At 44.3% G+C, this 14,576-nt stretch overlaps 1 protein-coding gene across 1 annotated transcript in view; it reads right to left on the reverse strand.

Moving 5' to 3' along the window:
• The window catches only part of LOC144594737 (phosphoinositide 3-kinase regulatory subunit 6-like), an 82,154-nt gene that overhangs the window by 34,864 nt on the left and 32,714 nt on the right, over window positions 1-14,576 (reverse strand). The window contains exons 2-9 of the mRNA XM_078401579.1: window positions 13,693-13,851; window positions 11,914-11,985; window positions 10,961-11,053; window positions 7,428-7,519; window positions 6,157-6,222; window positions 4,284-4,416; window positions 3,088-3,157; window positions 309-492 (exon numbers count right to left, since the gene is read on the reverse strand). Of these exons, the coding sequence (XP_078257705.1) occupies window positions 309-492; window positions 3,088-3,157; window positions 4,284-4,416; window positions 6,157-6,222; window positions 7,428-7,519; window positions 10,961-11,053; window positions 11,914-11,985; window positions 13,693-13,705 (723 nt within the window). The 5' untranslated portion in view covers window positions 13,706-13,851. The remainder of the gene's footprint in view (window positions 1-308; window positions 493-3,087; window positions 3,158-4,283; window positions 4,417-6,156; window positions 6,223-7,427; window positions 7,520-10,960; window positions 11,054-11,913; window positions 11,986-13,692; window positions 13,852-14,576) is intronic.

Below are 14,576 nucleotides of genomic sequence, written 5' to 3' on the forward strand. Positions count from 1 at the left end.
GGCCCTTCTGCCCACCGAGTCCAAGCTGACCAGCAGTCCCCGCACACTAACACAATCCTACATGCACTAGGGACAATTTTACCAAGCCAATTAGCCTACAAACCTGTACGTCTTTATAGTGTGGGAGGAAACCGAAGAAAACCCACGCAGGTGACAGGGAGAACGTACAAATCCCACACCAACACCACCCATAGTCAGGATCGAACCTGTGTCTCTAGTGCTGTAAGGCAGCAGCAACTCTACTACTGAATCACCGTGCTGCCCCCAAACCTGCCAAGTACCATGATTTATTTGACCATCTTGCTTACCTGTAAGGCTACATCCAGGTTACTGATGTTGCAGTTCTCTCCCAGTGTTGCTTGGATGCTGTGCTTAATAATGTGACACATATAAAGAGCAGATGTATCATTTAGACTCACTGATTGAATCTCATGGCGAAGAGCATTGATCACTTCTTCAGAGATAAGGTCGGGATCAGCAAAGATGAAAATCCTGACAAAGAAAAGTTCATCCATTTTATCAAAGAATTGAACTATTTCTTTACAAGGTGCTGGTGGGGCTACATTTGGAATATTGCGAGCAGTTTTGGGCCCCATATCTGAGGAGCGATATGCTGGCATTGGAGAGGGTCCAGAGGAGGTTTACAAGAATGATGGCGGGAAGGATTGGGTTAATGTATAAGTAGCATTTGAAAGCTCTGGGCCTATACTCGCTGGAGTTTGGAAGGATGAGGTAGGGATCTCATTGAAATCTACAAGATAATGAAAGCCCATTATTTGCGTGAATGTGGAAAGGATGTTTCCAGTAATGGGAGAGTCTAGAACCAGAGGGCAGAGCCTTAGAATAAAAGGACATTCCTTTATAATGGAGATGAGGAGAGATTTCTTTAGCCTGAGGGTGGTGAATCTGTGGAATTCATTGCCAAGATAGTGGTATAGGTGAAGACATTGGGTATCTTTAGAATGAAGGTTGTTAGGTTCTTGATTCGTAAGGGACCCAAAGGTTGTAGTGAGAAAGCAATAGAATGGAGTAGATTTGGAACAATAGTTTAGCCATGATTGAATGGCCTAATTCAATCATGAATGGTCTGAATGGCCTAATTCTGCTCCCATGTCATGGGTTTATAGCATAGTGGCATAGCTGGTAGAGCTGCTGCCTCAATGCCAGAGAGCCGGGTACGATCCTGACCTTGGGTGCTGTCTGTGTGGGGCTTGCAGAACTTCTCCCAGGGTTTCCTCCGGGTGCTCTGGTTTCCTCCCACATCCCAAAGGTGTGCGGGTTTGTAGGTTAATTGGCCTCTGTAAATTGCCCCTAATGTGTAGGGAATGGATGGGAAAATGGGATAACATGGAACAAGAATGAATGCTTGGTGCGGACTCGCTGGGCAGAAGTGCCTGCTTCCATCTCTAAACTTCCTTTGGAGGAGTGGGGGCAAGTGTGTGCTTCCCAGAAGCAGGGCATACTCCATAAGGAAATTCTTTTATGATCCGCAAACCTCATTTGCACAGGACCAGGAAAATAGCTTGAGGGATATGGGCCAAACGTAGGCAGATGGGACTACTGTAGATGGGACATGTTGGTCAGTGTGGGTAGATTGGGCCAAAGGGCACGTTTCCATGACTCACGAGGAAATTGAAACCTGGTGATGAGAAGGTGAGAGTTCTTCAGGGGATCTCTCATGAGCACATGTGCAGTCAATGGTTGCCTACATGTCAGGGATGTTAGGACTGTTGGCAAGTTCCAAGGCAAGGATGATGAGAGTCAATGAGACCTTGATTGTCACAGAGGGAGCCCTGTCGACACACAAGTGTGGCATTAGGTCTCCCTGCAGAATGTTGCAAAACTAGCAATAACCAACTGAGGCTGTGGATGCGTTTTCTTTAAGAAAGCTCCGCATTGAATGCAGAATCTCTAAAGACTCGACATGAATAAGCTCTCTCCTCTTAGGCACATCTCCCAAGGACCCCGACCCACTCTGAGCAGCCGGTTATTGCCACAACAACTCTTCCAGTAAATAAAAGCCCAATTGCTTTAAACTCTTTCAAGATCTTCTTTCTTTCAAGAAGGCAGTGGAGGCCAATTCTCTGAATGCATTCAAGAGAGAGCTAGATAGAGCTCTTAAGGATAGCGGAGTCAGGGGGTATGGGGAGAAGGCAAGAACGGGGTACTGATTGAAAATGATCAGCCATGATCACATTGAATGGCGGTGCTGGCTCGCAGGGCCGAATGGCCTCCTCCTGTGTCTATTGTCTATTGTCTATCTGTCTCCTAGATGTAAAGGATCCCAAAGCTGGAAGTACGGCTCCATCTCAGATGCATAGAGTGGAAAATGTTAGCCAATTTTTTTAATTCATTTTACAGGCGTTAATGTATTTCTAAAGTATCTCTAAACTAAACAAAAATAGCAAGGCAAACTATATTGTACTAGTTGCTTTCTAATGGAGTGGCTTTCTTGGCTATTTAAGGGTCTATCAATGGTTTAGTTTAGAGATGCAACATGGTAACAGTCAATTCGGCCAACCGCGTCCATGCTAATCATCGATCACTGTTTGCACGAGTTCTATGTTATCCCATTTTCTCATACACTCCCTACGTACAAGGGGGAATTTTCACAGAGGCCAATTTGCCTACAAACCTGCAAGTCTTTGATATGTGTGAGGAAACTGGAGCACATGCAGGAAAACCATAGGATCTCGGAGAGAACGTGCAAACTCCACACTGACAGGACCAACAGGATCGGACCTGGGTTTCTGGTGCTGGAAGGCAGCTCTACCACTGTGGCCCCAATGATGTGGACCTTGGATCATACATAGGCCAGACCAGGTAGAAATGTCGGATTTCCTACCCTCAATGATATTGGAGGGTTTTTACAAGAATATTCAAGTAATTATTTCTTGTGGTCATTACCACTAACGCTAGCAGAAGTTGTCCAAAGTGCAGTTAATTAATTGCATTTAAGTTTTGTCGTTACAATGGTGGAATGTGATCTCTTGATTGTTAATCCTGGAACACTCTGGATAATTAATTTGGTAACTAAAATTGTAAATTATCACCTTATTAATTTATGATTTATTTGATTTCACTTACTTATCTCGGTGTGAAAATGTGTCATTTTTGAGCCCATGCTCGGAAATAACGAGCCTTTGGTACAAAAGACCTGTAATAAAATAGGCTTTAACTAGATTATTAAATTTAATTATCACTGGTACACATTTAGATCCACCATAAATCCATTTTATTCCAATCCTTTCTGTCCATAACAGTTTGTGATATCATATTTGGTAAAGACTGTATGGATTCTCAGATATCTTTCATAATAACAAATCAATTTTCTAACCAACCCAACACTCGTGAAATCAATCTTAATTTGCTTGAGAAATTCCACAATTTCTAACAAACGCACTTTCATAATTGATGCAATTCACGATAGGAACTTATTTGATAGATTAAAATTTTACAGCATGTGGGTCGGTGTGGGCAAGTTGGGCTGAAGGACCTGTTTCCACACTGTATGACTCTATTACAGTGGTGCAACAAAGAGTTTCTGCCTTATAGACCCAGACTCCCCAACTCCCTTTCTGGGGCTGTGAATTGCTTCATGACCTGGGAAGCTGTGAATGGAACAGAATATCATGCAATCCTGCAAAGATCCCCATTGCTACCCTTAAAATGGAGCAAAGGTCATTGATAAAGCAATGATGATACATGGACCTTGGACCCTGCACACTGCACCTTTAAACATCATGCACGGTTCAGTCAAAGAGAGACATCAAATGCTGGAGCAACTCAGTGGAACAGGCGGCATCTCTAGGTAGAAGGAATGGGCGACATTTCAGGTCGAGACCCTTCTTCAGACTGAGAGTCCAGGGAGACACAGAGATAAGGAAGGGTAAGGTGTGAAAACAAGACATCAAAGGAGATGTAAATCAAGGAAAATGTAGAATAGATCATTGCCAGCTCGGAGAAGGTGACAACGAAGCAGACAGAGATCCTTACTTTAATCAGGGGGCCATTCAGACTGGCCAGAGAACTCGGGAGGGATGGAGAGAGAGGGAAGGCAGGTGTTACTTGAAGTTAGAGAAGTCAATATTCATCCCGCTGGGGTGTAACCTGCCCAAGCAAAATATGAGGTGCTGTTCCTCTAATTTGCAATGGGCCTCACTCTGACAGTGGAGAAGGCCCAGGACAGAAAGGTCAGTGTGGGGATGGGAGAGGGAATTAAAGTGTCTAGCGACCGGGAGATCAGGTAGGTTTAAGCATTCATTTAGATTTTATTCACATACCTGGTGCTTTCCTCTCTGCCTTTATCATGACTGCATATTGATGGCCGATTGAGCAGTAGGGCTTCGGTAAGGAGAGGAGACCTTTGCAAAATGTATATGCTTTTTCGTAAAGGTTATCAGGAATGTACGCAGCCTGGAAAAGATCATGAGTCATGACTGTTTTATTGTCATCTGTCCCGAAACGGAACAATGGAAATTTTACTTGCAGCAACACAACAGATATGTAAACATAATAGACAATAGACAATAGACAATAGGTGCAGGAGTAGGCCATTCAGCCCTTCGAGCCAGCACCGCCATTCAATGCGATCATGGCTGATCACTCTCAATCAGTACCCCGTTCCTGCCTTCTCCCCATACCCCCTCACTCCGCTATCCTAAAGAGCTCTATCCAGCTCTCTCTTGAAAGCATCCAACGAACTGGCCTCCACTGCCTTCTGAGGCAGAGAATTCCACACCTTTACCACTCTCTGACTGAAAAAGTTCTTCCTCATCTCCGTTCTAAATGGCCTACCCCTTATTCTTAAACTGTGGCCCCTTGTTCTGGACTCCCCCAACATTGGGAACATGTTTCCTGCCTCTAATGTGTCCAATCCCCTAATTATCTTATATGTTTCAATAAGATCCCCCCTCATCCTTCTATATTCCAGTGTATACAAGCCTAATTGCTCCAGCCTTTCAACATACGTCAGTCCCGCCATTCCGGGAATTAACCCAGTGAACCTACGCTGCACGCCCTCAATAGCAAGAATATCCTTCCTCAAATTTGGAGACCAAAACTGCACACAGTACTCCAGGTGCGGTCTCACCAGGGCCCGGTACAACTGTAGAAGGAACTCTTTGCTCCTATACTCAACTCCTCTTGTTATGAAGGCCAACATTCCATTGGCTTTCTTCACTGCCTGCTGTACCTGCATGCTTCCTTTCAGTGACTGATGCACTAGGACACCCAGATCTCGTTGAACATCCCCTCTTCCTAACTTGACACCATTCAGATAATAATCTGCCTTTCTATTCTTACTTCCAAAGTGAATAACCTCACACTTATCTACATTAAACTAAATCTGCCATGTATCCGCCCACTCACACAACCTGTCCAAGTCACCCTGCAGCCTTATTGCATCTTCCTCACAATTCACACTACCCCCCAGCTTAGTATCATCTGCAAATTTGCTAATGGTACTTTTAATCCCTTCATCTAAGTCATTAATGTATATCGTAAATAGCTGGGGTCCCAGCACCGAACCTTGCGGTACCCCACTGGTCACTGCCTGCCATTCCGAAAGGGACCCATTTATCCCCACTCTTTGCTTTCTGTCTGTCAACCAATTTTCTATCCATGTCAGTACCCTACCCCCAATACCATGTGCTCTAATTTTGCCCACTAATCTCCTATGTGGGACCTTGTCGAAGGCTTTCTGAAAGTCGAGGTACACCACATCCACTGACTCTCCCCTGTCAATTTTCCTAGTTACATCCTCTTTTCCTAGTTACAATAGTTCATGCCAATTGTCCCTACTGTGTAGAATAGTGCTAGTGTACGGGGTGATTGCAGGTCGGCATGGAGTCAGGGAGCCGAAGAGCCTGTTTCCGTACAGTATCTCTAAAGCAGTCTTAAAGTCAGTATCTTGGAGCAGTTGGCCTTAAGTCAACTGCAAGATTCAAGGAATGCAAAGGAGAACTCTAAGGGTAAAGCTGGATTATTGATAGCAAGGGGATAGCAAGGAGCATCTCAAGTGGATAGCAAGGTGCATGGAGGTGCCACTAATGTATAAAATAAACATAAATGCTAAAAGCTAAATTATATAAAGTTAAATATCTTTGTTTCTCTTCCTCTGCAAACAAATACTCACCCCCATCTTTATGTACCCACCTGAATAATCGCATACATTAGGGTGTTCAGTAAAGGTAAAATGTAGTGCTTATTGTCATCTTTTGCCTAATAGAAAAAAAAACTTCAGTCATTTTGATTCAAAAATCAATACTTAAGAATCAATTGAATAACAGACAGAATGAATCTCATATACCTTCATTCAGAAAATAATACTGTTGAGAACAGAGGTGGCACAGTGGCACAGCTGGTAGAGCTGCTGCCTCACTGCGCCAGAGGCCCGGGTTTGATCCTGACTGTGGGTGCTGTATGTACGGACTTTGTCCGTTCTCCCTGAAGTGGACTGAGTGGGTTTTCTCCGGGTGCTCTGGTTTCCTCCCACATTCCAAAGATGGTACAGATTTGTAGGTTAAGTGGCTTCTGTAAATTGTCCCCAGTGTGTAGGATAGAACTAGTGTAGGGGTGACTGCTGGTCAGTGTGGACTCAGTGGGGCGAAGAGCCTGTTTCTAAGCTGAAGGTATCACAAAATGCTGGAGTAACTCAGCAGGCCAGGCAGCATCTTGGAGAGAAGGAATGGGTGATGTTTCGAGTCGAGACCCTTCTTCAGACTGATGTCAGGGGGGGGGGGGGGGGGGCAAAGAAAGGATATAGGTGGAGACAGTGGGAGAACTGGGAAGGGGGAGGAGAAGAGAGGGACAGAGGAACTATCTAAAGTTAGAGAAGTCAATGTTCATACTGCTGGGCTGGAAGCTGCCCAAGCAAAATATGAGGTGCTGTTCCTCCAATTTCCAGTGGGCCTCACTATGACACTGGAGGAGGCCCATGACAGAAAGGTCAGACTGGGAGTGGGAGGGGGAGTTGAAGTGCTCAGCCACCGGGAGATCAGGTTGGTTAAGGCGGACTGAGCGAAGATTTTGTCCTGCTCTCTGGACTTCCAACAATCAGAAGCAGTCTTTTATTGATATATTTGTACAATTCCTCCCTATTGTTAAACTCTCTGACATTTTGTCATGCTCCCCACCACACATCCTTGTGTTTTGTTTTAGTTCCTTACTTATACGCTGTCCTTTTAATCAGTCCTTGAAGTGCTCAGCCACTGGGAGTACTGTTTCTAAGCTGTTTCTAAGTATTCCTAAATTAAAGACTGGCTTCATTAATAACATTGACAATTGTGGGTGGGTGGGTGCAGATATCGATGAGAGAGTGTAGGCATAGCCTGCTGCAGTGCTGGGCGATTAAAGAATCGACATCATGCAAAACCAGTTATCAGTCTGTGTAATCATTGACCCTTTTATTTCATATAGTTTCTCACCAGCTCCAGTTCACCCATTAGAATATTAACCAGATATTTGCTGTTGTTCGGGTCTCGTTCAGTCTTCTTATGCAATGTCCACCTAAACATCCCTGTGGGAAGGAAAGAACGGATCTGATGAATGTCAGAATTGAAATAAATGTTTCTGTATCTCAGTCCAGTTAAAGAAAACCAAAAAGCAGAAATCAGCAAACACAATCAAGTTTCCCAGGAAAGTGTGAAACTCAGATCACATCTTATCTCTTTAATGAAGAAAACTGCAGTTTTAGTTTAGTTTAGAGATACAGCGCAGAAATTGATCCTTTGGCTCACCAAGTCCGTGCCGACCAGCAATCCCTGCACCCTGACACTAACCTACACACACTAGGGATGATTTACAATTTTTCAATTAACCTGCAAACCTGTACGTCTTTGGAGTTTGAGAGGAAACTGGAGCACCCAGAAAAAACCCCACACAGGTCACAGGGAGAACGTACAAACTCCATACAGACAGCACCCGTGGTCAGGATCGAACCGGGGTATTTGGCGCTGTAAGGCAGCAACTCTACCGCTACACCACTGTGATGTCCCTTAAGACATATGGCTTTGATCATGTTAATTGGATCCAGCATGTTTAAATGTATGCAATCGAAGAACATTTCAAGGTTTTACACGTTATATATCAGCATGAATAATAAAGTTACATGCAATAAAAAAGTATGCAACAACTGTTTATAACGAAGAAAAAAATAACAATGGTTTAAAACGAAACCGTTGAATAACAGAACAATAATTGTTTTGTTTTGCCTAAAATTCTGCAGTTTGTTTTACACTGATATTAAACTACAATAATTGCCAAGACACTGCATGCATGGGATAGTTCTGGTAATAATGAGCCAATTTTCACTCGAGTATCAGAATGTAATGAGGTGAATTTGACTGTAATTTAATTTTGTAATCATATTTTAAGAGGAGAGACCTGATTGAAGGATATAAAATTGGGAGAGACATAGTAGAGTAGATAATCCGAACTTTTTTCCCACAGGGTGGAAATGTCAAAGACTAGAGGACAAAGCTTTGAGGTGAAAGGGGCAAAGTTTAAAGGAGATGTGCAGGGCAAGTGTTTATAGTTTTTACACAGAGGATGGTGGGTGGCAGAGGTGGTGGTGGAGGCAGATACGACAGTGTCATTTAAAAGGCTTTTGGAGAGGTACATGAATATATGCAGAGAATGGAGGAATATGGATCGAGTGCAGGCAGAGAAGAGTTGTTGAACTTGACATCATGTTTGGCACAATGTAGGTCAAAAAGCCTGTTCCTGTGTTGTTCTGTTCTATGTTCTATGATCGAGGATGCTGTGAATTGCTGAAGGTACACCTGCAATGCTGTGAGGAATTGTGAAAGCACACCTCAAAATAGGTCATTAGTATTGTTTAAGGGCCTATCTATTTGTAGGATCTAAAATAGTTTTTTCCAAATTCTCTCACTTCTGTTTTATGAATTCCATCCACACCATTGGCACGGTGACACAGCAGTAGAGTTGCTGCCTCACAGCGCCAGAGACCCAGGTTCAATCCTGACTACGGGTGCTGTCTGTGACGAGTTTGTACGTTCTCCCTGTGACCACATGGGTTTTCGCCAGGTGCTCTGGTCTCCTCCCACACTCCATAGACGTACGGGTTTGTAGGTTAACTTGGCTTCGGTAGAAATTGTAAATTGTCCCTAGTCATTCAGTAAGTTCATAAGTTATCGGAGCAGAATGAGGCTATTCGGCCCATCAAGTCCACTTCACCATTCGATCATGGTTGATCTATCCTTCCCTCTCCACCCCATTCTCCCGCCTGTACAGTTATTAACTCTTCCCATAAGATGTGGTGCACTGTTTTTCCAGATGAGCAATCCCCTAATACAGTTAATCTCAAGGTTCCGACCCAAAACTTCATCTATTCCTTTTCTCCAGAGAAGCTGCCTGACCTTCTGAGTGACTCCAGCTTTTAGTGTCCATCTTCAGTCTAACCAGCATCTGCAGTTCCTTCCTACACAATCCTCTTATGTACATGTTTGAATAGCAGAGGAAATTTTACCAAATTAGTCTGCACGTGCAACTAATGACAAATCAAATCAAATCAGTTGTCATGAAATGCTTCGAGAGGCTAATCAAGAAGCACATCTGTGCCCTCCTTCCTCGCAACATGGACCCACTACAGTTCGCATACCGTCCGAACAGGTCCACGGATGATGCGGTCTCCCAGGTTCTGCACACCGCTCTCTCTCATCTGGACAGCCAGAAGGGGGGCTATGTGAGGATGCTGTTCATTGACTTTAGTTCAGCTTTCAACACAATAGTTCCCAGCAGACTGGCTGAGAAGCTGCTGGAACTGGGGCTTAGCACCCCTCTGTGTGCCTGGGTCCTGGACTTTCTCACCGCCAGGCCCCAAGTGGTCAGGATGGGGGAACACACATCTAGCCCCCTCACCCTGAACACAGGGTTGCGTCCTTAGCCCCCTACTTTACTCCCTGTACACACATGACTGTGTGGCCAGGTTCAGCTCAAACTCCATCATCAAGTTTGCTGATGACACTGTGGTGGTGGGCCGGATCTCCGACAACGATGAGAAGGCCTACCGGGAGGAGGTGGCTGATCTGGCACTCTGGTGTCAGGACAATAGGCTCCTCTTGAATTTCACAAAAACTCTGATTGTGGACTTTAGAAGGGCTCAACATCCAAGGACGTACACGCCACTGGAGATAAATGGGTCTACTGTGGATAGGGTGAGCAGTTTTAAATACTTGGGAGTCCACATCAAAGAGGATCTGACATGGGCAACGCACATTGCCACATTGGTGGGTAAGGCAAAGCAGCGCCTTTACCACCTTAGACAGCTGAGGAAATTCAGAGTGTCTCTGAGGATCCTTCATTGCTTCTACTCTGGGGCTGTAGAGAGCATCCAGTCTGGCAACATTACAGTCTGGTTTGGGAACAGCTCTGCCCAGGACAGGATGGCCCTGCAGAGAGTAGTGCATTCGGCAGAACGCACCATGGGAACTACACTCGCCCCCCTGCAGGACCTATACATCAGGAGGTGCAGATCCAGAGCAAGCAAGACTATGAGGGACCCCTGCCACCCCAGCAATGGACTGTTCCAGATGCTACGGTCAGGCAAACGCCTCCACTGTCACGCTGTGAAAACGGAGAGGATGAGACGGAGTTTCTTCCCACAGGCCATCAGGACTGTTAACTTTTATAACTCCAGGGACTAAATTTTGTCTTCTCTGTATTAACTTTATTTATATGCTGTAACTGTAATTCTTTTTTGTGCACAATCCGCAGGCATTGCCACTTTCATTTCACTGCACATCGTGTATGTGCATGTGACAAATAAACTTGACTTGACTTGATATTAAATTGATTTTCCTTAAAACAAATAGCATAACCAAATATCAATTTATTGCAGTTAGTTAAACTTTCAACTGACTGATTAAGCTTCAATAATCATGTGAGATTTTAACTTGGAAATAGTTCATCATTAGTGTAAGAATCTGATTTCCCCTACCTCGACTGCACTGGAATGCTGGATTCTCTCGGTCGAGTTCCCGTATTATTGCTTGTACGCTGCGCTTGATGTCAGCTTCGGCAATGGCTGCGCCTGAAGGAATAAAGCACATTTGCCCACGAAGGTATTATAAGCTCTATCGTGGAGTTTCCCACTGATGACAATTTATGTATCTTCTATTTATAATGAATGATCTCTTGCTCTCTTGCTATCCACTTTGCTGCTGTAACACTGTAAATTTCCCCGGAGTGGGACGAATAAAGGAATATATTATTGCCTTGTTGACGACGTGTTTATACCAATAGAAAATTATCTGGGAGTGCCAGATAGTAAATGTAAAAAACGTTTGTCCCGAGTAGGTGTGTTAAAAACTGCCCCTAGTGGGTATAGGATACTTCCAGTGTAGTCCCTGGTGGACTCTTCGGAAGTGATGACCACTAGAGCGGTAGAGTTGCTGCTTTACAGCGAATGCAGCGCCGGAGACTCAGGTTCGATCCTGACTACGGGTGCTGCACTGTAAGGAGTTTGTACGTTCTCCCCGTGACCTGCGTGGGTTTTCTCCGAGATCTTCGGTTTCCTCCCACACTCCAAAGACGTACAGGTATGTAGGTTAATTGGCTGGGTAAATGTAAAAATTTGTCCCTAGGATAATGTTAATGTACGGGGATCACTGGGCGGCACGGACTTGGAGGGCCGAAAAGGCCTGTTTCCGGCTGTAAATATATGATATGATATGATATGATACAAGATACCATAACATTTCAACTCCCTTCATTAGGGATCTGATGAGAGATCCCGATCAAGATTTTGAAAGAAGTTAGCAATCCTTCCAAATCTTCAGTAGTTTATAGTACCATCAGCCACAAACCCTTCCTATTGTTTCGAGACGTTATATAAAAGCAGAGCATCTCTGCGGAGTTGCATCCACTTACGATTTAATAAAAACCACTTACTTGTGCACTGTTCTTGACATGTGCCCATCCCATCCGCACTATTTTTCTCCCACTCCGCCCCAGCATTCTTCACTGCAACAGATAAATTACAGTGATGATCATTTCACACACATCAAAGCAACGGCCAAGAAAGCACACAAACACCTCTACTTCCTCAGTGGGCTTAGCATGTTCGGCATGTCCCCAACAACTCTCACCAACTTCTACAGATGCGACGTGGAGAGCATTTTATTGGGATGCATCACAGCATGCTTTGGGAACAGCTCCATCCACGACCGCAATAAATTGCAGAGAATTATGGATGCAGCCCAGACCATCAAATAAACCAACCTCCCTCCCAGTGACTCCATTTGCACCACGTTGCTTCGGCAAGGCCAGCAACATAATCAAGGATGAGTCTCACCCCGGTCACTCCCTCTTCTCCCATCAGGCAAGAGGTACAGAAGTGTGAAAACTCACACCTCCAGATTCAGGGACAGTCTCTTCCCAGCTGTCATCAGGCAACCGAACCATCCTACCAACAACTAGAAAGCGGTCCTGAGCTACAATCTACCTCATTGGAGACCCTTGGACTATCTTTAATCAGGCTTTACTGAACTTTATCTTGCACTAAATGTTATTCCCTTTATCATGTATCTGTCATAAGGTCATAAGTGATAGGAGCTGAATTATGCCATTCGGCCCATCATGTCTGCTCCGCGATTCAATCATGGTTGATCTATCTCTCCCTCCTAATCCCATTCTCCTGCCTTCTCCCCATAACCCCTGACACCTGTACTAATCAAGAATCTATCTATCTCTGCCTTAAAAATATCAATTGACGGCCTCCACAGCCGTCTGTGGCTACGAATTCCACGACTCTGTACACTGAGGATGGCTCGATTGTAATCATTTCCACTGACTGGTTGGCATGGAACAAAAGCTTTATACTGTACTTCAGTACACGTGACAATAAACTAAACAACGTAATGCAAACCAGAGCAGAAAAATGCCATTAACCCCTTCCTAACCACGCTGCCTTGGAAAAGCAGAAAACATAATCAAAGACATGTCCCCTCTAGGTCATTCCTTCTTCTCTCCACTCCCGACAGGCAGAAGACACAGAAGCTTGAAAGTGCACACCACCATACTCAGGAATAGCATAACCACTTCTCTTATTGGGCTTCTCAATGGTCCTTTCATAAGCTAGGGTACTGTCTGAGTCACCTCTACCCCAATGCGGACATTGGACTTTGTTTTGGGAACTGGTGCGCTACAATGCTGAGTACTATATTCTGCACTCTGTATCTTCCTCTTTGCTCTATTACACTTGAGCTTGGCTAGATTGTATGTAAGTTTGGTATTATCTGATTTGATTGGATGGAATGCAAGCAAAGCTTCCGCTGTACATGTGGACAGGTGACAATAATAAACCTAAACCCAAACTGCTCTCCGTAAAGCAAGATCGAGCAGTGCTTTTAATCATTATGCTTTACATTTCGGGGAAAATCTCTCAAACAAGTGGACGAGAAGGAATCATTTTGCCTTCCTGTACCTATCCCAGTCACGAGAAAGAGCTCTCCTTTAGTCTGACTCCCCCGCTCGATCTCTGGAGCTCTGCAATTGCGTTTATCCTTGAAGAATCAATCCAAAGTTGGAAGTTATCATTGAATCTGCACCGTGTGGTGTCAGGAGCACAGGAGTGAGTAGAGCGAGCGGAGGGAAAATCACACCATCGTTGGATTTCAGGCAACTGAACTGTCCTCTCAGCAACTCAAGCCAAACTTTAATCGCACTAACCTTTCGATTCCATGTAAAAGTGCTGCTGGTGTCTTCAGTCCAACAAGCAGCAACATAGATTAACTGGTCCAAATGCTTCCTTTTCCCATTTATGGTATCATTGGCACGGTGCACACTGATGGCATCTATAGTTAGCTTCTTTTGGTCACCAAGTACAACCTACAAAATAAAAGAAACTATCTTGGCGGAGTTGTGGCAAATATCAATCAGACATAATTCTAACTGTTGGCCCCCAGATTTAGGTTCAATAGTCACAGTTTTTGTGTAAAATATTGGTCGCAATATATACTATTTTTTAGAGCATGTCCATGCTAAAAATGATAAGGACACATGTTCACCTTTGTTGTGGCTGAAACTGCCCGGTTATCGTGAAATATCTTAGCTGGGTCTACCGTATCGGTTCTCATCACAGAGAACAGGAAGATGGTGGTGGGGAAGAGGAAGCTCCACATTTGCATGTTGTTTTTCCACAGGTGTAGGTAGCGTGTAAGTTCAGTCTAAAATTGAATTCACTGCCACAGACAGCAGTGGGTATTGGGTATTTTTTAAAGCGGAGATAGACGGGTTCTTGATTTATATGGGTGTCAAAGCTTACGGGGTGAAGGCAGGAGAATGGGGTTGAGAGGGAAAGATAGATCAGCCATGATTGAATGATAGAGTAGACTTGATGGGTCGAATGGCTTAATTCTACTCCTGAGATTAATGAACAGCAATGCAGACACCTTGGACACGACACAGAAATATTACCAAACTAGCAGCACGTTTAGTCAAAGCTCTGTTTGAGACTGAAGCAGCTACGACCTACATTAAATGACTGTGACATTACGGATAGTTCTGAGTCAAATTCAGATTAGTTTATTGTCACAGACACCAGGATGCAATGA

The sequence above is a fragment of the Rhinoraja longicauda genome, chromosome 6, assembly GCF_053455715.1.
Source record: "Rhinoraja longicauda isolate Sanriku21f chromosome 6, sRhiLon1.1, whole genome shotgun sequence".
NCBI lineage: Eukaryota > Metazoa > Chordata > Chondrichthyes > Rajiformes > Arhynchobatidae > Rhinoraja > Rhinoraja longicauda.